The 27,500-nt window shown below is 37.3% G+C and overlaps 7 protein-coding genes across 7 annotated transcripts; 4 read left to right on the top strand and 3 right to left on the bottom strand.

Annotated features, from left to right (window-relative positions):
• Positions 1–1,202: 1,202 nt before the first annotated feature.
• LOC129113251 (histone H3) lies at positions 1,203–1,769 on the bottom strand. The gene has a single exon (XM_054625467.1). It carries the CDS (start codon positions 1,708–1,710, stop codon positions 1,300–1,302), a length of 411 nt encoding a protein of 136 aa, XP_054481442.1. The 5' UTR covers positions 1,711–1,769; the 3' UTR covers positions 1,203–1,299.
• A 2,392-nt stretch (positions 1,770–4,161) lies between these two features.
• Positions 4,162–4,612, bottom strand: LOC129113259 (histone H2B 5-like). The gene has a single exon (XM_054625474.1). The coding sequence runs from the start codon at positions 4,593–4,595 to the stop codon at positions 4,224–4,226; it is 372 nt and encodes a 123-aa protein (XP_054481449.1). The 5' UTR covers positions 4,596–4,612; the 3' UTR covers positions 4,162–4,223.
• Positions 4,613–9,197: 4,585 nt separating this feature from the next.
• On the bottom strand, positions 9,198–9,585 carry LOC129113264 (histone H4). Its single transcript, XM_054625480.1, has one exon. The coding sequence runs from the start codon at positions 9,568–9,570 to the stop codon at positions 9,259–9,261; it is 312 nt and encodes a 103-aa protein (XP_054481455.1). The 5' UTR covers positions 9,571–9,585; the 3' UTR covers positions 9,198–9,258.
• Positions 9,586–15,692: 6,107 nt separating this feature from the next.
• LOC129113262 (histone H2B 5-like) lies at positions 15,693–16,136 on the top strand. Its single transcript, XM_054625478.1, has one exon. It carries the CDS (start codon positions 15,710–15,712, stop codon positions 16,079–16,081), a length of 372 nt encoding a protein of 123 aa, XP_054481453.1. The 5' UTR covers positions 15,693–15,709; the 3' UTR covers positions 16,082–16,136.
• A 1,747-nt stretch (positions 16,137–17,883) lies between these two features.
• On the top strand, positions 17,884–18,518 carry LOC129113247 (histone H1-like). The gene has a single exon (XM_054625462.1). The coding sequence runs from the start codon at positions 17,894–17,896 to the stop codon at positions 18,512–18,514; it is 621 nt and encodes a 206-aa protein (XP_054481437.1). The 5' UTR covers positions 17,884–17,893; the 3' UTR covers positions 18,515–18,518.
• A 948-nt stretch (positions 18,519–19,466) lies between these two features.
• Positions 19,467–20,052, top strand: LOC129113253 (histone H3; the record flags this gene model as incomplete). Its single annotated transcript, XM_054625469.1, is given in 1 exon segment — positions 19,467–20,052. A coding segment is annotated over 1 exon segment (375 nt), but the record flags the coding sequence as incomplete, so codon positions are not given.
• Positions 20,053–23,037: 2,985 nt separating this feature from the next.
• On the top strand, positions 23,038–23,502 carry LOC129113257 (late histone H2A.L3-like). Its single transcript, XM_054625472.1, has one exon. It carries the CDS (start codon positions 23,054–23,056, stop codon positions 23,435–23,437), a length of 384 nt encoding a protein of 127 aa, XP_054481447.1. The 5' UTR covers positions 23,038–23,053; the 3' UTR covers positions 23,438–23,502.
• Positions 23,503–27,500: the final 3,998 nt, after the last annotated feature.

The following is a 27,500-nucleotide window of genomic DNA, read 5'->3' as shown; positions in this document are numbered from 1 at the left end:
ATTCACTAGTGATCCACAGATCAATAACATTCACTAGTGATCCACAGATATGCCTGATTGTTTATGTCAGTTTCACGTAGTAACGCTCGTTAGAATGTAAACATTGCAGAAATCTCACGATCAAGATGGATAAAATTGCTGATCACCACGTTCATTGGTTTAGTCAACTTTGTTACATTCATGGTGTTCCCAGTCAAAAGAGACCGCCATAGGAAATGAATGGAAACACTAGATTATGTCCATTCATCAGAACACACACACATCCCATACACATTACATTACAGTCATTTAGCAGACGCTTTTATCCAAAGCGACTTACAGGAAGTGTATTCAACATAGGTATTCAAGAGAACTACTAGTCACCAGAAGTCATAAGTGCATCTCCTTTCTTACACAAGCATCTAAGAGCAGAAACCAGAGCAAAAGTACAGAAACAAACTAATATGATACAATAAGTGCTCCGAGGAAGGCTCAGGGTAGTCCTTCTTTAAGACACACATGGATACATAAGCAAAGCCATCAGTGACATACAGAACATATCCATGTAGACATGCCACACACACGTGTGTACATATATATAATATATATATATATATACATATATACACATATACATATATATATATACATATATACACATATACATATATATATATATAAAGTTGAACACATATATATATATATATATATATATATATATATATATATAAAGTGTTTGTTGTGGGAACCCATCTCTATCCCCTTTATTTGTTCCTTGCTCTCATCTTCCTCTGAACACAATGAGGCACTGATGAGGTGGTTTTCTGTCAGAGACGCTCTGGACTTATTCAGGATACATTTCAGTGTCTATTGTTTGTATATTGTTTGTCTATATTCACAGCAGTGATTCATGTAAACCTCTAGTCTGAGACTGTTTACTGCTTAACAAGGTGTTAAATAAGATGTGGTGATGATTAATGGTTTGTGTTTTAATGTAAGAGCAGTTAAAACAGGAACACTAAAGTAACAAACAGACAGGAGGGTTAATATTATATTAATACATTTTACTTTGTGAGATTTTATTGGGAGAATCTCACTTATATACACATTAAAATAATTACTCAACACAAAAACAGTAACTTTGACTTTCTATAGCTGTTTGATATCAACCAGGCAGCAAATACCTGCTTTAATAATTTAAATTGTATATAAATGGTTTGAAACGACTGTTATTGTACATAAATCAGGCCCTGCAGCTCTCTCAGGTGCGTGTGTGTGGCTCTTAAAAGAGCCGTTGTGTGTGTGCGGGTCTCGGTCAGGTTAAGCCCTCTCTCCGCGGATGCGGCGGGCCAGCTGGATGTCTTTGGGCATGATGGTGACCCTCTTGGCGTGGATGGCGCACAGGTTGGTGTCCTCGAACAGACCGACCAGGTAAGCCTCGCTGGACTCCTGCAGAGCCATGACGGCGGAGCTCTGGAAGCGCAGGTCGGTCTTGAAGTCCTGAGCGATCTCCCTGACGAGGCGCTGGAAGGGCAGCTTGCGGATCAGCAGCTCGGTGGACTTCTGGTAGCGACGGATCTCCCTCAGAGCCACGGTACCGGGCCTGTAGCGATGGGGCTTCTTCACTCCGCCGGTGGCCGGGGCGCTCTTACGGGCGGCTTTGGTCGCCAGCTGCTTCCTGGGAGCTTTTCCTCCGGTGGACTTACGGGCGGTCTGCTTGGTTCTGGCCATCGTGATTTATCAGTCTGCTCTGTGCTCACAGATCAAGAACGAATGCTGTGAGAGCGGGAACAGCGGCTTTATGAAGGAGCTGCCGGAGTCAGGGCAGCGCTGATTGGTCCAGACGGAGAGACACGTGCTCTGTGGGTGAGCTACTATTGGCTGGATCACGAACTCATTATGCTTCGTTTATATATTACTAACTATTAAGAAACAATGACTTAAGTTGAAGCGTTTAATTAATATGAATATTAATGATGTAAGTTCTTGAAAGTGAAAGGCTGCTTGAATAAATATGGAGGACTGTAACAGGATATTTTATATATATTATATATGTATGTATATTATATTATATATATTATATAATATATATATATATATATATATATATATATATATATATATATATATATAATATATACATAAATATATATACATATATAATATATATAAATAAATAAATGTGTATGAATACAATGACAAACAAAAACAGACAAATAAACCAAAAAATATTATTTACTATTTTGTACAGATTAAATATAAAAAGCAAAAGTATATACATGAACACAAAAATACAATAAACAACGACAACGAAATATATGGAAGACTGTAACAGGATATTTTATATATATATTATATATATTATATATAATATTATATATCTATGTATAATAATATATATATATTATATAATATATGTATTATATAATATATATATATTATATATTATATATATATTATATATATGTATATATATGTATATTTTATGTACATGAGGATTTAAAAAGAGATGCAAGGCCAGACATGTGACCTTGAGTATTTCAAAATAAAAGCCTGGGTATTAGAATGAGCAAGATTTTCATATTTACAGTCTATGCAGCAAACAGTGAAACCAGGGTTGAAATTACATTAATATGAATTGACAAAGTAAGTAACAGCAGAAAACTACAAGTGATTTAATATTTATCCACGAAAAGCAAGAATCAAGTTGTTATTGTTTAAAGACTGTGTGATCTGACTGTTTATTGTGTGACTGTTTAGTGTGTGACTGGTTATTGTGTGACTGTTTAGTGTCTGACTGTTTATTGTGTGACTGTTTAGTGTGTGACTGTTTATTGTGTGACTGTTTATTGTGGTTATCTGCAGTAATATGAATCATGTGTGTTTGTTGTTTGTGTTTTATATGTTTGAACAAATGTCTCAATAAAGTTATTGGAAAAAAAAAAAAAAAAAAAAAAAAAAAAAAACATCTACCCGGCATGCATTGCGCGGTGATCGCCGGTGAACGAACCTATTTACTACATCCGGGTGCTCCGGTCACCGGGATTCTACCGGGACGGCTCCTCGAGCTCCCGGACGGCTCATCCTCCTCTAGCTAGCTCTGCTAGCTAGAGGAGGATGAGCCGTCCGGTCCTCCGGTACACCGGGACACGTCATAGTGACGTCACTGCACCGCGACTGTGACAAACCATGAAAACATTAAATACATACAATACAATTAAATAAAGATAATACAATTAAATAAACACAATACAATTAAATAAATACAATACAATTAAATAAAGATAATACAATTAAACAAAGACAATACAATCAAATGAAGATAATATAATTAAATAAAGATAATGAAACATTAATAAAAAATTAAATAAAGATAATGTTGCTGTTCACCACCATGTATTTCTGAATAACACAACTAGTAGATAAAACCATTAGTTACTAAAATAAAAACTCATTCTAATACTTATAGGCTTTTATTTTGAAATACTCAGGGTCACCTGTCTGGCCTTGCATCTCTTTTTAAATGTACATAAAATACACATATATATAATATATATATTATATAAAATATAATATAATATATATAAATATATATATATATAATATAAAATATAATATATTATAATATAAAATATCCTGTTAGTCTTCCATATTTATTCAAGCAGCCTTTCACTTTTATTTTCGTTTTCGTTTTTGTAATTTTGTGTTCATGTATATACTTTTTTATATTTAATCTGTACAAAATAGTAAATAATATTTTTTGGTTTATTTGTCTGTTTTTGTTTCTGTCATTGTATTCATACACATTTATGGCCAATAAAGCTGAAATTATCACAAAACTGTTCAAATCACACAATAAACAGTCAATTAGTTTGTTTCTGTACTTTTGCTCTGGTTTCTGCTTTAAGATGCTTGTTTAAGAAAGGAGATGCACTGATGACTTCTGGTGACTAGTAGTTCTCTTGAATACACATTGTAAGACGCTTTGGATAAAAGCGTCTGCTAAATGACTAATGTAAATAATATAGTAATGTAATATATAGTAATGTAATATATAGTAATTTAAAGTAATATACAGTAATGTAATATACAGTAATTTAATGTGCAGTTTGTATTATAGAGTAATGTTATATACAGTAATGTAATATGTAGTAATATACAGTAATTCACGAGGAACTCGTGTCTTAGAGGAGGTGGGTGGCTCTGAAAAGAGCCTTTGAGGTGGAGGTCTTCCAGCAGCAGCTTCACTTGGAGCTGGTGTACTTGGTCACGGCCTTGGTGCCCTCAGACACGGCGTGCTTGGCCAGCTCGCCGGGCAGGAGGAGACGGACGGCGGTCTGGATCTCCCTGGAGGTGATGGTGGAGCGCTTGTTGTAGTGAGCCAGACGGGAGGCCTCACCGGCGATGCGCTCAAAGATGTCGCTCACGAAGCAGTTCATGATGCCCATGGCCTTGGAGGAGATGCCGGTGTCGGGGTGGACCTGCTTCAGCACCTTGTACACGTAGATGGCGTAGCTCTCTTTCCTGGACTTTCTCCTCTTCTTGCCGGTCTTGGTGGCCTTAGACGCGGCTTTCTTTGAGCCCTTCTTGGGCGCTTTCACGACTTCAGCAGGCATGATTCTCTCTGTTTAGGTTTCAATCAAAACTGATAACTTGCCTCCGTGCTGGCCGCTCTATTTATACGCGCCTTATGCAAATGCGACTGTGCTGTTGCTCGCACACGATTGGCTGAGCTTTGTGACTTAGACTGAATGTGCGCATACGCAGAGTCACCGTCCTGAAGTCAAAGACTGGAACGAGGAGAATATTGATCATATATATATATATATATATATATATATATATATTCATTCATAAACGTTATTATATGTTTCGTACTGTTGTTATAGTTCGTACTGTTGTTATAGTTCGTACTGTTGTTATAGTTCAATATATATATATGTATATGTATATATATATATATATATATATATATATATATATATATATATATATATATATATATATATATATATATACATATATATATATTCATATATATATATATATATATATTCATATATTGAACTATAACAACAGTACGAAACATATAATAACGTTTATGAATGAAACAAGATTAAAGTCTCTCAAAGTTTATGAATGAAGTCAATTTAAAAGCTGTTGATGTTGATTCACTTCAATCCAGACAGATGTAGAAACTCTGCAGGAGACATGAGACAAACATTACATTAATTAATGATTAATGCTCAAACATCACCAACATATAAACATTATATGATTATATTATATTACATTAATTAATGCTTAATGCTCAAACATCACCAACATATTAACATTACATGATTATATTATATCACATTAATGAATGATTAATGCTCAAACATCACCAACATATTAACATTACATGATTATATTACATTAATTAATGATTAATGCTCAAACATCACCAACATTATATGATTATATTATATCACATTAATTAATGATTAATGCTCAAACATCACCAACATATTAACATTATATGATTATATTATATCACATTAATTAATGATTAATGCTCAAACATCACCGACACATTAACATTATATGATTATATTATATTACATTAATTAATGATTAATGCTCAAACACAATAGTTTTGGATTATATATCCAATTTTTCCTACTGTAAGTTTAATAAAAGCACAGATTGCAGATATTACAAAAGGAGTGCATTCACAATAAAGGTCAAGGGACGATGTGAATCTCTTTGCTATATTAAAGTTATATAACATACTGTATTTCTGTTTATTTCTCACTAGCGACACGTCTCATCTGCACATTGTTGGAAAATATTACCGTAAATATAACAGGAAGGTGGATCCTTTAATTACACACGTGGACAAAATTTTTGGAACCCTTCCGTTAAAGAAAGAAAAACCCACAATGGTCACTGAAATAACTTGAAACTGACAAAAGTAATAATAAATAAAAATTTACTGAAAATTAACTAATGAAAATCAGACATTGCTTTTGAATTGTGGTTCAACAGAATCATTTTAAAAAACAAACTAATGAAAATGGCCTGGGCAAAAATGATGGTACCCTTAACTTAATATTTTGTTGCACAAGCTTTTGAGGCAATCGCTGCAATCAAGCGATTTCTGTAACTCTCAATGAGACTTCTGCACCGGTCAGCAGGTATTCTGGCCCACTCCTCGTGAGCACACTGCTCCAGCTGTCTCAGGTTTGAAGGGTTCCTTCTCCAGACTGCATGTTTCAGCTCCTTCCACAGATGTTCAATAGCATTTAGATCAGGGCTCATAGAAGGCCACTTCAGAATAGTCCAATGTTTTGCTCTGAGCCATTCATGGGTGTTTTTAGCTGTGTGTTTTGGGTCATTATCCTGTTGGAGGACCCATGACCTGCGACTGAGACCGAGCTTTCTGACACTGGGCAGCACATTCGCTCCAGAATGCCTTGATAGCCTTGAGATTTCATTGTACCCTGCACAGATTCCAGACACCCTGTGCCAGATGCAGCACAGCAGCCCCAGAACATAACCGAGCCTCCTCCATGCTTCACAGTAGGTACAGTGTTCTTTTCTTTGTATGCTTCATTTTTGCGTCTGTGAACATAGAGCTGATGTGACTTGCCAAAAAGCTCCAGTTTTGTCTCATCTGTCCAAAGGACATTCTCCCAGAAGCTTTGTGGCTTGTCAATATGCATTTTGTCAAATTCCAGTCTCGCTTTTTATGATTTGCTTTCAACAGTGGTGTCCTCCTCGGTCGTCTTCATGAAGTCCACTTTGGCTCAAACAGCGACGGGGGGTGCGATCTGACACTGATGGACCTTGACCTTTTTTTTTTTTGCAAATTTCCCTGCTGCGGGACTAATAAAGGATTATCTTATCTTATCTTATCTTGGAGTTCACCTCTAATCTCTTTGGAAGTTGTTCTGGGCTCTTTGGTTACCATTCGTATTATCCGTCTCTTCATTTTGTCATCAACTTTCCCCCTGCGGCCACGTCCAGGGAGGTTGGCTACAGTCCCGTGGACCTTAAACTTCTGAATAATATGTGAAACTGTAGTCACAGGAACATCAAGCTGCTGGAGATGGTCTTACAGCCTTTACCTTTAACATGCTTGTCTATAACTTTCTTTCTAATCTCCTGAGACAACTCTCTCCTTAGCTTTCTGTGGTCCATGTTCTGTGTGGTACAAACCATGATACCAAACAGCACAGTGACTACTTTTCACCCTTTAAACCGGCAGACTGATTACAAGTTTGAAGACACCTGTGATGCTAATTAGAGGACACACCTTGGTTCAACATGTCCCTATGGTCTAATTATTTTCAATCTTTTCTAGGGGTACCATCATTTTTGTCCAGGCCATTTTCATTAGTTTGTTTTTTAAAATGATTCTGTTGAACCACAATTCAAAAGCAATGTCTGATTTTTATTAGTTAATTTTCAATCTTTTTTTATTTATTATTACTTTAGTCAGTTTCAAGTTATTTCAGTGACCATTGTGGGTTTTTCTTTCTTTAACGGAAGGGTACCAACAATTTTGTCCACGTGTGTATGATATGAAAAGATGACAACACTAATATGTCATCTTTTCACTAAAATTGAGAAAAGATATTTGCTCAAATAAGCATAAATAGATAAAAAAAGTTTTTGGTCCTGCAAAACCAGAGAACTTAAGAGAAAAATATTATAAATAATATTAACACAGTAAAGAATATTAAATAAGTAAAAAAATGAAAAGTCCAAATTAAAAAAATACAGACAGAATAAATATGCACAGGTTTTTTTTGAATATATTTGGGACATTCTAACATTAAATTCTTGAATTAAATTATATATATTAAAAATATAAATATGGGTTGAATATAATATATATTAAATGATGTATATATATATATATATATTATATTTTTTCATATTATTATTTATATATTTTTGAGTCTTAGTTTTATATTCTCAGATTGAGATCTAATTTTTCGGTTTCAAAACATTTTTTTTTTCAAGACCAAGACTTCTGGAAAAAGTCTGTTTATCTATTATTATTATTATTATTATTATTATTATTATTATTATTATTATTATTATATACTAGGTGAAGTTACAAATAAGGTAATCATTTGAAATACTGAGAAAAAAACATAAGATAAAATGATACTTAACTGAGTAGAATAAATCATTAAAAACAGCAGGGATAAAACAAAAGTAGAAATTGTTGCTTATTGTTAATTATAGGTTCAGATCATTTTTATACATATCATAAATATATATTAAAAAAGTGATATATTGGTTTTATATATATTTGGCATTTCATGGACTGTAAATTGATATTTTTTATAGAAGCAGATAAAGACATGTATTCTTAAGAATTGTTGAGAAATAGAAAACTAGTTTTCCCGTGAAAAAAAAAAAACTAAAAAATGTGTATGCCATCATGAGTAACGTCTTCACACAATACAAAGACTTATTCAGTCAATTCCTTTGTAAATAATTTGCATTAATGATCAATATCAGCCATAAAGTGTAATTTAATTCCAAAAATGACCATTATTTAGTATTAGTCGTATTTGGCTATTTAGAGACATGAACACACAATTCAAACAGAATTATAATTATAGTTTCTTGCTTCTTTCTTTTTCATAAACTTCAGCAACACATTTCTTCTATCTTTCAGTTTATTGTATAATCACAAATTTGCCTCAGAGGGCTTTAAATCTGTAACCATGAGACATCCTCTGTCCTTAGACCCTCACATCCTCTGTCCTTACACCCTCACATCCTCTGTCCTTAGACCCTCACATCCTCTGTCCTTACACAAAAACAATTAAGACTACTTATAACAGCAGCAATTATCATAGTAGAATTATGTGAAATATTGTGAAATAGGGATAATAATGTGATTATTATAACAGCAGCAATTATCATAGTAGAATTATGTGAAATAGGGATAATAATGTGATTATTATCTGGAATAACATGTGTAATATTACTTTACTGCAACGGTGATATAACATGTCGGTGGCAATATGTTTCTCCTTTTCTTGTATTTATATATATATATATATATATATATATATTATATATATTACCTCATATTACATTATGAGTATCATTAGTGATACAAGAGATTATTAAAGTACACGAGCAGTCTTACTGTTTTATAAAGAATGTAAAGTGAACCTTTGAATAAACTACAACATGAGGATCTCTGGTTCTTAGACGGAGTGAGTGGCTCTTAAAAGAGCCGTTGTTTGTGAGGTGGAGTCCCGGTGTTCAGCCTCCGAACCCGTACAGGGTGCGGCCCTGTCTCTTCAGGGCGTACACCACATCCATGGCGGTCACCGTCTTCCTCTTGGCGTGCTCGGTGTAGGTGACGGCGTCACGGATCACGTTCTCCAGGAACACCTTCAGCACACCGCGGGTCTCCTCGTAGATCAGACCGGAGATACGCTTCACTCCGCCGCGGCGAGCCAGACGACGGATGGCGGGTTTGGTGATTCCCTGGATGTTATCACGGAGAACTTTACGGTGACGCTTAGCGCCTCCTTTACCGAGTCCTTTCCCGCCCTTTCCTCTGCCGCTCATTATTAGACTGTTAGGTTTGGATCGTTAAGAACGAATGAGGGGAGAGAAGAACGAGCCTCTGTATTTAAAGCTCCTCTGCGGACGTAATAGAGGACTGACGGCGCTCGTTCATTGGAGAGACTCAGCAGCTCTGCCTGCATTTAGATATAAATAGTGATTCTATAACATATTCTCTTTTTAGTTATTTTATATTAAAATTTAGAAACATTTTCACATCATAAAAAGATGTAAAGTCAATTCTCCACAAATATATAGATAAACTCTATAAATAAATCTTCATAAACATGAAGGGCTGTTCATAAAGAGCAGGAAGAACAAGTGAACATTAATACCTTACATGTAAAGTTAAAGTGAGCAGCATGTAAAACAAGACATGGTATTATTAAGACAAGATAACATTATTGATTTCATATCAGGAATTCAAGCTCTCTGTGTTTGGTATTGATGACGTTTCTGTTGTCATGTGACTGTCGTGTGTCACAAACACAAACAATTTCATACTTCAGTTGATCAACTATTCAAATCTAATCCAAATATCTGAATCCAGTAACTGTATTTCTTCGTGACTAGTACCGGTATATCTGCACTACTAGTATTTGTACTAGTATTTCTACCTCTTGTTGATACAGGGATTGACCCACTCAGACCCCGTCTTCACCAAACACTGAGTACAATAAACCAACCCGAGCCATAAAACCATCACCAAAACCAAAAGTATATTTATTTATATTTACAAAGCAGAAGATAGAGCTCTCTATTACAATAAGCAGAGGACGAGATGGTTGCTTTAGCAGTTGATCTGAACAGACTAATGTTAGTGCCATGGACCTGGTCTGATGGAAGAGTGTGTCCTGCAGAAACAACACATCAACCTGTTTTTGGGTAGAGACTTCAGATATTACATTACATTTACATTACAGTCATTTAGCAGACGCTTTTATCCAAAGCGACTTACAGGAAGATATCAGAGCCCTTCTGTTCCTATCCCTCCCACTTCATGTTTAAAGACCCGATTTTAAGGCTCTGCATGGAGAAGTCAGAGGAGAAACCGAAGAAAACCCTGTGAGATACATGATCATTTACGATATTCTAAGTAAGAAATATGTATTTTGAGTCGTGTGAAGAGGAGTCAGCCCAGACCTGTAGGAGGTCTCACCTTAATGTATTCATCACCTTCTGTTTTGTAGAACAGACGTGTATTGAGTCAAATCCACTTCTACAGAACCATCAGACCCAGTCGCTCTCCACAGGCTGCATGGCCCAGTGCATGATGGGAAACGTCTGCTGTCTCCTGATCAGAGAGCTGATTGGCTCTTAGTTTAGACAACAAACACCACGTTTTGTAGAAAATTCTTATTTTCTGTGTAAATGTAAGATTTGACACTAGATTGTTGACTAGTGGACTCACGTTGTGCAATGATGAGGCTGATAATGATAATGATAATAATAATAACACTTGAATTTCCCCCATGGGGATCAATAAAGGAATATAATATAATAATAATAATAATAAATAATAATAATAATAATAATAATAATAACAACAATAATAATAATGATAATAATAATGATAATAATAATAATAATAATAATAATAATAATAATAATAATAATAATAATAATAATAATAAGATAAGATAATCCTTTATTAGTCCCGCAGCGGGGAAATTTGCAGGCTTACAGCAGCATAGAGTAAAGTGCACACAAGAGACATAGTAGAAGAAGACAAGATAAAAATCAAAAAATCAAAATCAAAAAACAAGTATTATAAATAAGCAATAAGAAACAGTAGAAAAACAACAATAACTGAAATATTATATTTACAGACAGAAAAAACTATTTTAACTAATAATAATGATAATAACAACAACAACAACAACAACAATAATAATTCAATTCAATTCAATTCAGTTTATTTTGTATAGCCCAGAATCACAAATTACAAATTTGCCTCAGAGGGCTTTACAATCTGTGCAAATGCGACATCCTCTGTCCTTAGACCCTCACATCCTCTGTCCTTAGACCCTCACATCCTCTGTCCTTAGACCCTCACATCCTCTGTCCTTCCCTCACATCGGCACAGAAAAAAGGAAGAAACCTCTGGGAGAGACAGAGGAGGGATCCTTCTCCAGGATGGACAGAATGCAATAGATGTCATGTGTACATAATGAACAGCATAACAGAGATACAACACATTCAATGTATATGACATAAATGATTCATATAATAAGACTACTTATAATAACAGCAGCAATTATTACAGTAGAATTATAATTATGAAAATAGGAATAGTAATGTGATTAATAATAATAATGGAAGTAGCAGTGGGTGTCAGTCGGCTCACAGCAGGAGGCACGACTACGGTCCAGGTACCACAACGATTCATGGAAACCTGCAGAACGAGAAAGCAAAAGGGCTTCAGGGTGGAAGTAAAGCTAAAATGCTTAATGGTACAGGTAATAGTAATAGTAATGTGACTAGTAATAATAATGGTGGTAGCAGTCGGTGTCAGCAGGGCCGTAGCAGGATGCACGACCACGGTCCAGGTACAGCCACGATTTATAGAAGCCTGCGAAGCGAGAAAGCACAAAGACTCCAGGGTACAAGCAAGTCAATAAGCGTAATAGTACAGGCAATAATAATAGTAATGTGACTAATAATGATAGTGGTAGTAGCAGTGGGTGTCAGCAGGGCCACAGGAGGTGGCACGATGACAGTCCAAATATAACCCCGATTCCTGGGAACCTGCGAGGCGAGAAAGCACAAGAACTCCGGGGAAGAAGCAAAATCAGTAATGTGCATAAATAGGAGATTAATACATAAAGAAAGAGTGAGAGAAGAGGAGAGAGGAGCTCAGCGTATCCGAGGTAGTCCCCGGCTGTCTAGGCATATAGCAGCATATCTAGGGGCTGGGCCAAGACGAACCTGAACCAGTCCTAACTGTAAACCTGAACCAGCTCTAACTATAGACCTGAACCAGTCCTAACTATAAGCGCTATCAGAAAGGAAGGTCTTAAGCCTGCTCTTGAAAGTGGTGAGTGTGTCTGCCCCCGGACTGAAACTGGAACCTGGTTCCACAGAAGAGGAGCCTGATAACTGAAGGCTCTGGCTCCCATCCTACTTTTATATACTCTAGGAACCACAAGTAACCCTGCATTGATGGAGCGCAGCTCTCTAGTTGGGTAATATGGAACCATAAGTTCCTTAAGATAAGACGGTGCCTGGCCAGTTAGAGCTTTGTAGGTGAGGAGAAGGATTTTAAATTCTATTCTTGATTTAACAGGGAGCCAGTGCAGAGAAGCTAATACTGGAGTAATATGATCTCTTTTCTTAGTTTTTGTTAGAACACGTGCTGCAGCATTCTGGATCAACTGTAAAGATCTAAGAGACCTATTAGAGCAGCCTGATAATAAGGAGTTACAGTAATCTAGTCTAGAGGTAACAAATGCATGAACTAGTTTTCCTGCATCGCTTTGAGACAGGATTTGCTTGATTTTCGCAATGTTACGTCAATGAAAAAAGGCTGTCCTTGAGATCTGTTTTATATAAGAGTTAAAATACAGATCCTGATCAAAGATAACTCCAAGGTTCTTAACGGTAGTGCTGGATGCTAGAGCAATGCCATCTAGAGAAACTATATCCTTAGATAATTGAGTTCTAGTAGGATAACTTCTGTTTTTTCAGAGTTTAACATTAAGAAGTTACAGGTCATCCAGGTTTTTATGTCCGTAAGACATGCTTGAAGTTTAGAGAACTGGTTAGTTTCGTCTGGCTTAATTGATAGATATAACTGGGTATCATCTGCATAATAATGAAAGTTTACTGAGTGTTTTCTGATAATATTCCCCAAGGGAAGCATATATAAGGTAAGTAAAATAGGTCCAAGAACAGACCCCTGTGGAACTCCGTGACTGACCCTGGTTTTCATCGAGCTTTCATTGTTTACATATACAAACTAATAATAATCAGTGTGTAAACTATTTATGTAACTGATGTTTGGACTGTTGGCTCATTTTTTAAATTTTAAAATGTACAGTTGTATGATTTATAAATGACACTACCTTCAGGTATATTTATTTATATAAATGTTCAAATAAATACGATATCCAAGAACTAAAATATGCCTAATCTTATATCCTCATTATAATAATAACATAGTTCAATAAATATAAAGATATCCAAACGTAGTCTACAAACTACAGGTAGCCTACAAATGTAACGAACAGGAGGTAAACATTTCAATGACTTCCTGTGTCTTCATTGCACCAGAACTCACTCTGGTCAGAGATAATTCTACAACATGTGAATAAAGCTCGTCTGAAGGCTTCATCACTACATGAGTGGACTAACACAACGTGAGTTATGGAAAATGGAGGCTATGAAGAGTGTGAGAGCATTCAAGTTTAGTGAGAATCCCAGCCACGATGGGACTACATGTAACATGGAAACAGAAGTGGCTCCAGTAGATATCCCATTGCTCTGAAGCAGAACTTCAGGTGCAGTTTTAGATGTTGAAAATGACAAAGCCAAAATGTTTTAACAGCCAGTGAAACTTGAACTGACATCTAAAGGACATTATGGTTTGAACATTAGAGATGAGAATAACTGAGATGAACATGAGATCCAGAATGAGGACGACATTCTCACTGTGACAGAAAACATGACAACAAAATGAAGCAATGGGCTTTTGGAAAGGCATAATGAAACCCTCACTGAGGTCCTGATGAAAGGGACAACGATGTGACTGGAAGACCTCGACAGTCCCTGTGAAAGAGGCTAAACCCAAATCTGCCGTGAGTTCTCACTAATGAGCCACCAGCTCTCCAGGTAACTAACATACATATCACATCATTACATGCTGCAAAGAGCCTTTTTTGAAGCAAAGTGTTCTGAAAGGATCCAAAGAGCAAAATAAAAACACACACACACACACACCAACTTTTGTTTTTGGCTTTATTTTGAATTTAGACTGCCTTTTAAAGTTTAGACCATGTGGTTTAGACCTGCACATGTGACTCTTGACTCTGCTTCCTAACAGTCAGCCCAGTAATGTTAATGTAATATAATATAATCATGTAATGTTAATATGTTGGTGATGTTTACAGCATTAATCATTAATTAATGTGATATAATATAATCATATAATGTTTATATGTTGGTGATGTTTGAGCATTAATCATTAATTAATGTGATATAATATAATCATATAATGTTTATATGTTGGTGATGTTTGAGCATTAATCATTAATTAATGTGATATAATATAATCATGTAATGTTAATATGTCGGTGATGTTTGAGCATTAATCATTAATTAATGTAATATAATATAATCATGTAATGTTTATATGTTGGTGATGTTTGAGCATTAATCATTAATTAATGTAATATAATACAATCATGTAATGTTAATATGTTGGTGATGTTTGAGCATTAATCATTAATTAATGTGATATAATATAATCATATAATGTTAATATGTTGGTGATGTTTGAGCATTAATCATTAATTAATGTAATATAATACAATCATATAATGTTGGTGATGTTTGAGCATTAATCATTAATTAATGTGATATAATCTAATCATATAATGTTGGTGATGTTTGAGCATTAATCATTAATTAATGTAATATAATATAATCATGTAATGTTAATATGTTGGTGATGTTTACAGCATTAATCATTCATTAATGTAATGTTTGTCTCATGTCTCCTGCAGAGTTTCTACATCTGTCTGGATTGAAGTGAATCAACATCAACAGCTTTTAAATTGACTTCATTCATAAACTTTGAGAGACTTTAATCTTGTTTCATTCATAAACGTTATAGTTCAATATATGAATATATGAATATATATATATATATATATATATATATATATATATATATATATATATATATATATATATATATATATATATATATATATATATATATATATATATATATATATATGGACGGTGACTCTGCGTATGCGCACATTCAGTCTAAGTCACAAAGCTCAGCCAATCAGTCTAAGTGCTCAGCCAATCGTGTGCGAGCAACAGCACAGTCTCATTTGCATAAGGCGCGTATAAATAGAGCGGCCAGCACAGAGGTAAGTTATCAGTTTTGATTGAAACCTAAACAGAGAGAATCATGCCTGCTGAAGTCGTGAAAGCGCCCAAGAAGGGCTCAAAGAAAGCCGCGTCTAAGGCCACCAAGACCGGCAAGAAGAGGAGAAAGTCCAGGAAAGAGAGCTACGCCATCTACGTGTACAAGGTGCTGAAGCAGGTCCACCCCGACACCGGCATCTCCTCCAAGGCCATGGGCATCATGAACTGCTTCGTGAGCGACATCTTTGAGCGCATCGCCGGTGAGGCCTCCCGTCTGGCTCACTACAACAAGCGCTCCACCATCACCTCCAGGGAGATCCAGACCGCCGTCCGTCTCCTCCTGCCCGGCGAGCTGGCCAAGCACGCCGTGTCTGAGGGCACCAAGGCCGTGACCAAGTACACCAGCTCCAAGTGAAGCTGCTGCTGGAAGACCTCCACCTCAAAGGCTCTTTTCAGAGCCACCCACCTCCTCTAAGACACGAGTTCCTCATCATTCCTCGTGAATGACAAACATTTATGAATTACTTAATCATCCAGAATATTTATTTTATTTACATAACATGAAAATATATATTTAATTTCTGAAGATGCCCAGTAGTTTTAAATCATTAATTGTCACTGATTGTATTATAAAGTACATCAGTAGTTACAGCTCTGGGTACTTAAACCATATTTCATAAATGTATTAGTCAACCACAGTTTTAAATAAAGATATTTATTTCTTCAGTAAATCCTGTTTCCATCCAACAGAAAGATACTGAAATGCGTCCATGACTTCTGTATCAGAAACTAATAATAAACATGTATTGCTGCACTACAAGAGTAGATATTACTTCTAATAATTATTTAAATATGTTTGTTACAGCTGCTGTAGAATTACAAACATTTATATTTCATAAATGTTCTCACTCAATGTTAACCTGTTTGTTGTTTTTTTTTGCTGCTGTATATAATTTATATCCATTCTTAGTTCTATATTTATATATTATTGTTTCATTTCTCTTTATATTATTTTGATCTTTCTATGTTAAAACCATGAAAGACTCCAGTTCATGTTATATTTACATTATTGTCACATTTGTTATATTAATAGTTATAAACTGTGTGTAGAGGATGAAGGAAAATCAGATCATCTGTAAAACCTCAAATAAAACTAAAAAGGTTCAGTCATCTTTACATCACATATTTATTCATCTTTATTCATGTCAATGGATTTAAATCTGAACAAAGTTACAGTAAAATTAAATGAGCATTTGTAGATATTTCCTATTGTTCATGTGACTTCTTCACATATTTAATGTCATAAAACATGATTCTGTTACTGACACCAACCCTCAATAATAATAATAAACATTAAAAGTCTGATCTTTGTTTTGATTGTTTTTTTGTTATTTCCAATACATATATTTCACTGAAATAACTTCATTTTGACATTTCAACTGTGCTTTAGAGTGAAAATACAAACTAAATATTAATAATATAGAACACAGCTGCTGCTGATCCCATGTTTACTTCTGAAACATCAGATTAATTAAACAAACTGATGAATGTGAGATATATAATATAAATATAAGTCAGTTCTGTCAGACTGCAGCTCATCATGGCCTCTTTAGAACAGTGTGTTTGAGGGAGCTGATCTCAGAGCCTCCTCTGAACGCAGCTGATGTTCTGGGTCGAGGCCCGCGGGTCTACCTGCGACGCGTCACCGCCCAGACTCACCCGCAGACACCTGCGTGTGTTTACTACCACCCAGAACTGCTCTGATTCCGGCCAAATAAACCGCATTCCTGCAGAAACGTCCGTGTGGTTGTTTCCTCACATGTGTCTGCTAACCGGAGCACCGCCGACACATTTAATACAAAACGAGTTTAGACGCTTTTAGAGCCGAAATGTGGAGGAAACCCGCGGAGAGCCCTTCAGAGTCAGCGTGTATCCGAGAGGTTTGAAGCCTCCCGGGACTAAATGAGCGAGTCCCCGGGACCAGACACGCTCTCAGCCTGAAGGGAAGAGTCTCCCCTCGCTGCTACAATACAGGTTTTGTTTAGAAACGGTTCTCTTGTGTGGGTTTTATCCCCAAACGCGTGAAGAGAAAACACAAGTGTCGCCATGTTTTCAGCAGGTCGGCGGCGCGGCCGTGCGGGTTGAGTCTCCACGGTTCTCATGTGCTTTATAAGAGCCGCCTCCCGCCGGCAGTCGGGACACAGAGGACTCCGCACTCACAGCAGACATGACAGACGACGCTCCAGCAGCCGCCCCCGTGGCCAAAGAGACCAAAGCCCCGAAGGCCAAAGCCGTGAAGCCACCCAAAGCCCCGAAATCCCCGAAGAAGAAGGCGGCCCATCCCGCTAAAGTGGGACCTTCCCTCCAGACGCTCATCATCGCCGCCGTGACAGAGTCCCAGGGGCGGAAGGGCATCTCTCTGCCGGCCATTAAGAAGGTTCTGGCCACTAAGGGCATCGATGTGGTTCGCTCCAGAGGCCGCATCATCATCGCGGTGAACAAGCTGGTGACCAGCGGGACTCTGACCCAGGCTTCAGGCTCTGGAGCCTCCGGGTCCTTCAAGCTCACCAAGGCCGCGCCCAAAGTTGCCAAACCCGCCAAGAAAGTGGTGAAGAAGGCGGTGAAAGCAGCCAAGCCCGCCGCCAGGACCCCCGTGAAGAAGTCCCCCAAGAAAGTGGTGAAGAAGTCCCCGAAGAAAGCCGCCAAGAAGCCCGCCGCCAAGAAAGCGACTCCTAAGAAGGCGACTCCTAAGAAGGCTGCCCCCAAAAAGGTCGCCAAGCCCGTCGCCAAGAAGACACCCACGAAGAAGAAGACTCCCGCAAAGAAAGCTGCACCGAAGAAGAAGTGAAGCGGCTCCGACAGCACTAGTGCACCAAACGGCTCTTTTAAGAGCCACCACGTCCCTCTGGAGAGCCGCATCCTGATTTAATTACATATATTTATATATATATATATATATATATTTATATATATATATTTAACACATCCCAGTAAAGAGCTGCATCCTACTCTATCTTATTTAATTACTATATATATAAATATATATTTACCATTAGTTACTCCTTTAAAACCTACAGACCTTATTTAATGGTTTATGTTTTTACACCAGTTTGAGGGTTTATTACTTTATTATTAGTATTTATTTCCACTGTGTTTGAATGATTAACATTTGACCATCATCATGTAAAATAGTTGTTAAAAATGAATTATATTTACACTGTAAAACTATCCTATATATGTAAAGATATTAATAATAAATGATGATGATAATAATAATAATACATTCTATTTATAGCATTAGTCACATTAAAGCAGTTTTACATTCATAAATAATAGAAGAACTTAGAATAGAATAATTATTAAAATCACACCATCAGAGTAAAGTATTATTATCAACATTATATTAACACACATTGTTTAATCTAATTCATTTACACAATAACTGATAATAACAAATACACTGTTTGAGTCCCTGATGCTTATTAATATTATAACAGTAAATAGTGTATAATGTACTTAGCAAAAGTGTAAAATCTAAAAATAAAAGCAGAATATCGATAAAATAATTAATATTAAAATAACAAAAATTGGGCAAAGTGAAGGATTTGGTTTCCAGAATTAAAATGGACTAATGTTATATTATCTATGCACACAGGTGTGTGTACAGATTATCATCAGTTATTTAAATGTGTACATTACCAGGTAAATATTGATGTTTTTAAAACACTTTTATAAAATGTGTTTTTATTATTAACAGTTTAAACTTTAGACATTCAGTAAACTACAGTTTTCATTTCATTCTTTCTCTTTGAGGCAGTTTTCGCGCCGCTGTGTGGGTGGTTCACTTTGAATTCCTTTCGTCCAATAGTAGCTCACCCACGGAGCACGTGTCTCTCCGTCTGGACCAATCAGCGCTGCCCTGACTCCGGCAGCTCCTTCATAAAGCCGCTGTTCCCGCTCTCACAGCATTCGTTCTTGATCTGTGAGCACAGAGCAGACTGATAAATCACGATGGCCAGAACCAAGCAGACCGCCCGTAAGTCCACCGGAGGAAAAGCTCCCAGGAAGCAGCTGGCGACCAAAGCCGCCCGTAAGAGCGCCCCGGCCACCGGCGGAGTGAAGAAGCCCCATCGCTACAGGCCCGGTACCGTGGCTCTGAGGGAGATCCGTCGCTACCAGAAGTCCACCGAGCTGCTGATCCGCAAGCTGCCCTTCCAGCGCCTCGTCAGGGAGATCGCTCAGGACTTCAAGACCGACCTGCGCTTCCAGAGCTCCGCCGTCATGGCTCTGCAGGAGTCCAGCGAGGCTTACCTGGTCGGTCTGTTCGAGGACACCAACCTGTGCGCCATCCACGCCAAGAGGGTCACCATCATGCCCAAAGACATCAGCTGGCCCGCCGCATCCGCGGAGAGAGGGCTTAACCTGACCGAGACCCACACACACACAACGGCTCTTTTAAGAGCCACACACACGCACCTGAGAGAGCTGCAGGGCCTGATTATGTACAATAACATCAATAAGTCTACATAACGATTAGTAGTATGATACATGTTAATAATGTAATGAGCTGTTATCAGATAAAGTTTCCTTGTTGATATCAGAAATAGTGTTGAGTTATTTTTTGTTCTGTTTAATTTATATAAATATATTTATCACATATAAGTTGTCTCCACTGGTTAGTGACTCTAGTTTAAGCGAGTCAAGCATTTGATGGGAATCCCTTTTTTGGCTTTTAGTCTCATGTTGTGTAACAGGTTTAAAACATCTTGTGTACTTTATAATAGTTTATTTATACATCAAATTGAGCATCTTATAAAAGGACAAAAGACAGGAATACAATGCAGTTAACACATAAATATGTATTTACAAACATATCTGCCTGAATGCCCCGGTGAGGTGCATTTAGTCTGAAAGACACCCTGACATTGATATTCCCACTATTGTTTTAAATATAAATATATGTATTTTGCACCATGGATCAGTGTGACATTAAATCACATTACTGTACTGACAGTGGTGAAAAGTGACTAAGTTACTATGTTAGTGATATTATTGTACAGGAACTAGTCTGCAAACATCCACAATGTACGATTATTAAAAAACACTGATAGAAAAGTGGAACATCTCACTGTTTTAGACATAAGGAACCTACTATCGTAATTATTGTCATATTTAAAACACATGAATATAAATGACTAATAAATGAACCCTCAAAGAGTAGATTCATTTTCATTTAATGTACACCATTATAGTATTGAGGAGAGAAGTTCTTGTTAACGATGCTTGTTTAAGAAAGGAGATGCACTGATGACCTCTGGTGACTAGTAGTTCTCTTGAATACCTATGTTGAATACACTTCCTGTAAGTCGCTTTGGATAAAAGCGACTTACTGCTAAATGACTGTAATGTAATGTAATGTGTATGGGATGTGTGTGTGTTCTGATGAATGGACATAATCTAGTGTTTCCATTCATTTGCTATGGCGGTCTCTTTTGACTGGGAACACCATGAATGTAACAAAGTTGACTAAACCAATGAACGTGGTGATCAGCAATTTTATCCATCTTGATCGTGAGATTTCTGCAATGTTTACATTCTAACGAGCGTTACTACGGAAACTACATAAACAATCAGGCATATCTGTGGATTACTAGTGAATGTTATTGATCTGTGGATCACTAGTGAATGTTATTGATCTGTGGATCACTAGTGAATGTTATTGATCTGTGGATCACTAGTGAATGTTATTGATCTGTGGATCACTAGTGAATGTTATTGATCTGATCTGGATCACTAGTGAATGTTATTGATCTGTGGATCACTAGTGAATGTTATTGATCTGTGGATCACTAGTGAATGTTATTGATCTGTGGATTACTAGTGAATGTTATTGATCTGTGGATCACTAGTGAATGTTATTGATCTGTAGATCACTAGTGAATGTTATTCATCTGTGGATAGATGAGTTGACACAAGTTTGTGACTGTTTGTTTGTTTGGTGGTGGACTGACAGAGGCGGTGATTGTACCTGCTGTTGTGATCGGATCTTGAAATGGTTTGCATCAATCGAATCACAAGAATCTTAGTTTTCCAAAGACATGTCGCATCAGTAGCTACCTATACATAGCAGTGGTGTAAATAACACATGTTTACAGTGAACAGTGCGAGGGCCCGTCAGAGCGGTAAGAGGTTAAAGTTGAAATAAAACCAAAGAAAGCAAAGCTAATAGATGAATAACATTTAAACCCCTCTGTCTTTCAACCTTTAAATCATCAAACAGGTTCTGGATCAGATCGTCTCACCTTTACTGATGTGTTTTTATAAATGTTCTATATTTTTCATCTTCAGTTAGTCTCTGTCTTTTGTATACGTCAGATTTAAAGCTGATCAAACATTTAAAACATAAAATACAACACATGTTAAGATATGAATTAAAAGACTGAATACTGAATAAAACAGTTTTAACTTATACGTTTCTTCTCTCAGACTTTTGTATAAAGATAAATGTTCACAGTCCACAAACAGTTCATATGCATTACAACTTTTACTTCCACTGCCTTTCATTTACTTGTTGATTACATTTTGTTTACCTGTTGTTTACCTGTTGTTTACCTGTTGTTTACCTGTTGTTTACCTGTTTACCTGTTGTTTACCTGTTGTCATGGTAAATTGTGGTATTGGAGTTCCTATAAGATGGTATTTTTTCATTCACCACAGATGAGTTAAACGCAGATTGAACAAACTGATCAGCTGTTCAAGAGACAAAAACTGAGTTTTCCATCTCAGGATGACTCAAAATCTATAATAAAACAAATCCAACAAACAAAACGTACAACAACACATTTACCCAAAACTAAACAGTTTCCTCACATGTGATCAGTTAAAATGAAGGACGTGAACACAAAAGAACATAAATATAAAAAATATAAAGCCTTTGGATTATTTATAATCTTTACATTACATTATTATATCAGCTGTCATTATAGCATCTATATATATAGCAGAGGATGTGACACCTCACTGTCCTGTAACATATAATTCACCCCGTGTTTTATTTATTAGTTTAGTTTTTGAGCCTTATGTACAGACTTATTTTGTTTTCCCTGTAAACTTTATCAAACTATATAAAAGCTCAAAGGCAGTCACAGCATGGTAACCAGTGATGAGCAGTGTGGGATTGATTCCATTCACTGGTTTAACGCCAGTTACAGTCTGAAGGAGCCGCATGTAAAACACAGGATCTGACCTACTCTGCTCTGATTGGACGATCATAGATACGCTCTCTTTGACCAATCACAGAGCAGCTTAGTTTTTTATAAATAACCGGTCATGCCAACATGAGGTCACATTTCTCTGGAAGCTACCGAAGAAATAAACTGACTACAAGATGTCTGGACGTGGAAAGGGAGCAGGAAAGGTCAGAGCGAAGGCGAAGACCCGCTCTTCTCGGGCCGGCCTCCAGTTCCCCGTCGGCCGTGTCCACAGACACTTGAGGAAGGGTAACTACGCCCAGCGTGTCGGTGCCGGAGCTCCGGTGTACCTGGCGGCGGTGCTGGAGTACCTGACCGCTGAGATCCTGGAGCTGGCTGGAAACGCTGCCCGCGACAACAAGAAGACCAGGATCATCCCCCGTCACCTGCAGCTGGCCGTCCGCAACGACGAGGAGCTCAACAAGCTGCTGGGCGGAGTGACCATCGCTCAGGGCGGCGTGCTGCCCAACATCCAGGCGGTGCTGCTGCCCAAGAAGACCGAGAAGGCCGCCAAGAAGTAGAGACGACCCGGCTACACACACCCACACAACGGCTCTTTTAAGAGCCCCCACATCCACTAAAGAGATCAATCCTTTATCCTCAAAACACATGTAGGAACTTTATATAATATATTAATTGACCAAAAGGCCCTATTTAAAATTTAGTGAATTAGTCATTCTTAATGAATACATTTTCAACCAAAAAAGTGAAAAAATCAGTGTGCCATTTTGATAAATAATCTAGTTGTTTCAATAATATACCCCTTTAATGTGTTTAATATATTAATTGAGCTTAATCTGTAATTATCTTTTGAATATTTAATAGAAAGTAACCATTTGATTGTTACTTTGTCAACTGTGACTTGACAAAAACATGTGTCATAGAATACATTAATGAACCACTACACATTTGATAACACATTTGTATGAAAGTTTTGAGTCTATTCACCAGGGGGTTCGAGGTTGTCTGTCTAACTGATTTGAAAATATGATTATTGAGCTAGATAATGAAGATTCTGTGGGAGGCTACTATCAAATATGACCATTCTTTCAACATTTATCCATATTAGACGAAATTAAGAGGTATACAACATCCTTATGTAAGAGAACCCTCTCTAAAAGTATCCCACATCAAATCTTTTACACCCCAGCCAACATTTACCAGATTTATGACATAAAAACCACAAGTAACACAGTTGACTGCAGTAACACGGTTGACAGGATAGGAGAAAAAGAGAAACTTTCTGTTGGATAAAACGTTTTATTTTGATGACAAATTTAATTATATTATGTAATTAAGCTGATGAGTTCAATTTCATTGAAATATACAGACACAAATGAACATAAAATAAAAATATTTTAACATTAAAACCATTAATAATATATTAATATAACCATTAAAACATATGTTTCGCTTAAACAAAGCAGACATGAACATTTTACTCCCTTTCTCCCTTCTGTCAATATTAACACACACATGGAACAATAGAAATAAGCTCATTTTAACAATTTAAACACACAGTTAAAAGTTATTCTCAACAAAAAACTTTCCTTTCTAACTCACCCTGGTATTTCATTTAATCCTTGTGTTTATTCTAATTATTCTTATTTACAAAACTTTGCTTTTAAACTCATCTTGCATACACTGCATTTCATCTTCGTCTTTCTTTTCTTTTCTGTTTTATTTGATTCATGTCTGAGATCTTGCCCCATGTTTCCTTGTCGATCTCGACATGACGTGAGGTGACCGCAGTTGGAGGAGGAATCATTGTAATGATATCCGAATGCAAATACCACAAGACATCTTCTCTGGCTGGCCAGAAGAAGCGGTTTACGCCTACCCTATGCATACATTTCACCTCCACGTGTGTTTCAGAAATCTCTTGGATTATTCCAGGATAGATCTCATGGTCGTAGTTTAGGCAACACCACTTGCCAATCTTATCTGCGTCTTGCCAAGCAAACTCTGGCTGTTTCTGGGTGGGTGTCGTTGCCTCAAAGGCAAATGTTTTGGTGGGATGACATTGACAATCCAGGGTCTGTCTTGCTGAGCAAATGCAGCTCACATCTCGATAGGTAATTTTTCTCTCTCTTACCGTTACCACTTGGTGAATTTGCATAGTTGAAGGCACCACTGAAGACCTCTGGCATGTTCTTGACAGCTTCAGCGACATTGTCCTCACTTATATAGAACAGCTTAATCGCTAACTTTGCATCCACAAGTGCATTGAAGAACAGCTCAGCATTTGGGATGTCTTTTCCATGGCTGACAAGCCTGTCAGCTGTCCTTTGAGGAGGCCTCCAACTCCATCTGAGCACCCTTGCCGTGGCTCGCCTCAAAGAAGTTCCAGGTTCCTGATTGGAACCCACACTGGTGCAGCTTTGTACAAAATAGATAGAAATTGCCCTTCTGCCTATACTGTGTACACGGCCCATCACTGAAGAAATGCACCGTGTTGACATTAGGGTACGACGCCTTGACCAGGTCCAGTATTGGTGACATGTGAGTCCATATGGCTGCAGGACCTTTCTCTTTTGATGAGGTGATTGTGGCAAAGCAAACATGCTCTTCCACTCCACCAACATGTAGCACTCCAGTGTGGAGTGTTGCCTGCTGCTGGTTTGAGGCAAAGTGCACTGCTTGGATCTCAGAAGAATACTTGCAAACATAATTTTCCGAAAAATCCACATGAATTAAACATTCTTGATGTGTCATGCTCTTCTTAAGTTCTCTGTGGAAGCTGAATTGACTTTTAATGTTGAACAGGTGTCTTTTGAAGTGAGTTAGTTGTTTTTGAAGAGCTCCAGCAGGTTCTGCAACGTCATCTCCATCCTCTTTTTGACAGTCATTTTGAGTGACACTTTTCCTTTACTCCTTCTTTGTTCTTTTTTCCTAAGAACTGCCTCGTCATCCACTGTGTGCAATACACAGTTGATTCCAAATCCCTCTCACTAGCAATTGGAAATTCTCTATCTTTGCAGTTAGGACATACATTGTACATGCAGTCCTTTGATTTTGAGTCGCAACAAATTGACTCTGCCATTTCCTCCAAGTCAGTGCTCCTAATGACTCTGAGAAAATGCAGCTTCTCTACCAGAAAACCGAGATTTTCATGCAACTTGCAAAGGCAGGTCTCTCGGTCTGCAATCGATGGCTGGACCACCCAGAAGGGCCGCATACGGCAAAACAAGGAATAGGAGATCCTGCTGTCAGGGCTCTCAAGGAGGAATCTTCTATGTAGGTTCCTCATTGTATCGTTTAAGAACCTTTTCTGTTTCTTTATCTTCCTTCTTGTTACAGTTTGGGATTTTCCAGCTGTGAGGCGACTGTTTTCATCTGTGGTGAAGAAGGACAGAACTTTGTTACGTAGTCTGTAGCATAAAGATCTGTACTTGAACTTGTGGGAGATGGAAATCTCACTGTTGTTCAGCTGTTTTCTCGATATCGCTAGAGTTTCCTGAACTCTTTTTTTTAACTTGTATTTTTTTAATATCCTTCCTGTCACAAGTTTTGCGATTACCTGCCTAGTTTTTTTGTGTTTGGTAGAAGCATACTTTTTGCTGATGCTGTCCACTAGGGCATGGTGGAAAACTAAAGTTTTGTGCACCTCTCGAGACACAGGAACCCTTCGTAAGAGGCGGCGGGTTTTTGATCTGGGTGACTCTGAATTTTGGTGTAGTCTTGTTAGTCTTTTCCTGTATTTTTCAGTTTTTCTTTTCTGTTTATTGAGTGATTCCTTAAGAGCCTGGATTTCTCTGTATAAGTTTGATTCCCTTCTCTTGACTTTCTTCCTTCCAGCACTTCTCTGTCTAAAATGATAAACAAAGCATTAGTTTATAGATCATGAGTTCTAAACTTCTTACGCATCGAACAGAAAAACGATGACAAGCCATTACCTCTAGTTTTTTCAACATAATTTCATATTTTATTGATAAACCTATTTTCTATAAAAAAATCTCTACCTTGACATCTGAGGCTGTGGATTAACTTCAGGACTCTGGGGTGGAGTAAACTGGCTCTCTATCACTTTCTTTCTCTCTCTGGTCTGACGTTGGGCTTTTCTCCAATATGCTCGTTTCCTTCTCTTCTCCCTCTCGCTTAAATCTTTCACTGCCTTCACCTTTCCTCGCTGCTTGTTCTCTTGCCATGTCTCCCCTGTGCTTCTGTAAATATGCAGCCCTTTTCTCAGGATCAGCATTACCGGGCCCTGTACTGGCGCTGCTTCTCAGCAGCAGATAAGCGACTCATCTTCCTAAAACAGTTAGTTAATACTTAGTTAACACGATTAATGGTTAGTTAATCTACCAGTTATTCAGTATGTATTCATTATTAAAAAACAAAACACTATAAGCATAAACTATCACAATGAAACCTGGCAACATTGTCAACCGTGTTACTCCCTGTCAACTGTGTTACACTTGATGGGTAACACAGTTGACAGGTAACACGGTTGACATTTCGGCCATTTTGGAGCCTTGTGCTAACTGGCAACCTTGAACCTGTTACCATATGACCTTGATCAACTCGTGTTTTTATGCACTTTCAGTTAATATTAGTAAAAAATAATGTGTAATGCAAGTGAAC

The sequence above is a fragment of the Anoplopoma fimbria genome, chromosome 24 (assembly GCF_027596085.1).
Source record: "Anoplopoma fimbria isolate UVic2021 breed Golden Eagle Sablefish chromosome 24, Afim_UVic_2022, whole genome shotgun sequence".
Classification (NCBI taxonomy): Eukaryota; Metazoa; Chordata; class Actinopteri; order Perciformes; family Anoplopomatidae; genus Anoplopoma; species Anoplopoma fimbria.
This window is presented reverse-complemented; position numbering and strand designations above follow the sequence as displayed.

Coding starts and splice junctions, on each gene's coding strand:
- LOC129113262 (XM_054625478.1), top strand. CDS start 15,710: ATGCCTGCTGAAGTCGTGAAAGCGCCCAAGAAGGGCTCAAAGAAAGCC.
- LOC129113247 (XM_054625462.1), top strand. CDS start 17,894: ATGACAGACGACGCTCCAGCAGCCGCCCCCGTGGCCAAAGAGACCAAA.
- LOC129113257 (XM_054625472.1), top strand. CDS start 23,054: ATGTCTGGACGTGGAAAGGGAGCAGGAAAGGTCAGAGCGAAGGCGAAG.
- LOC129113259 (XM_054625474.1), bottom strand. CDS start 4,595: ATGCCTGCTGAAGTCGTGAAAGCGCCCAAGAAGGGCTCAAAGAAAGCC.
- LOC129113264 (XM_054625480.1), bottom strand. CDS start 9,570: ATGAGCGGCAGAGGAAAGGGCGGGAAAGGACTCGGTAAAGGAGGCGCT.
- LOC129113251 (XM_054625467.1), bottom strand. CDS start 1,710: ATGGCCAGAACCAAGCAGACCGCCCGTAAGTCCACCGGAGGAAAAGCT.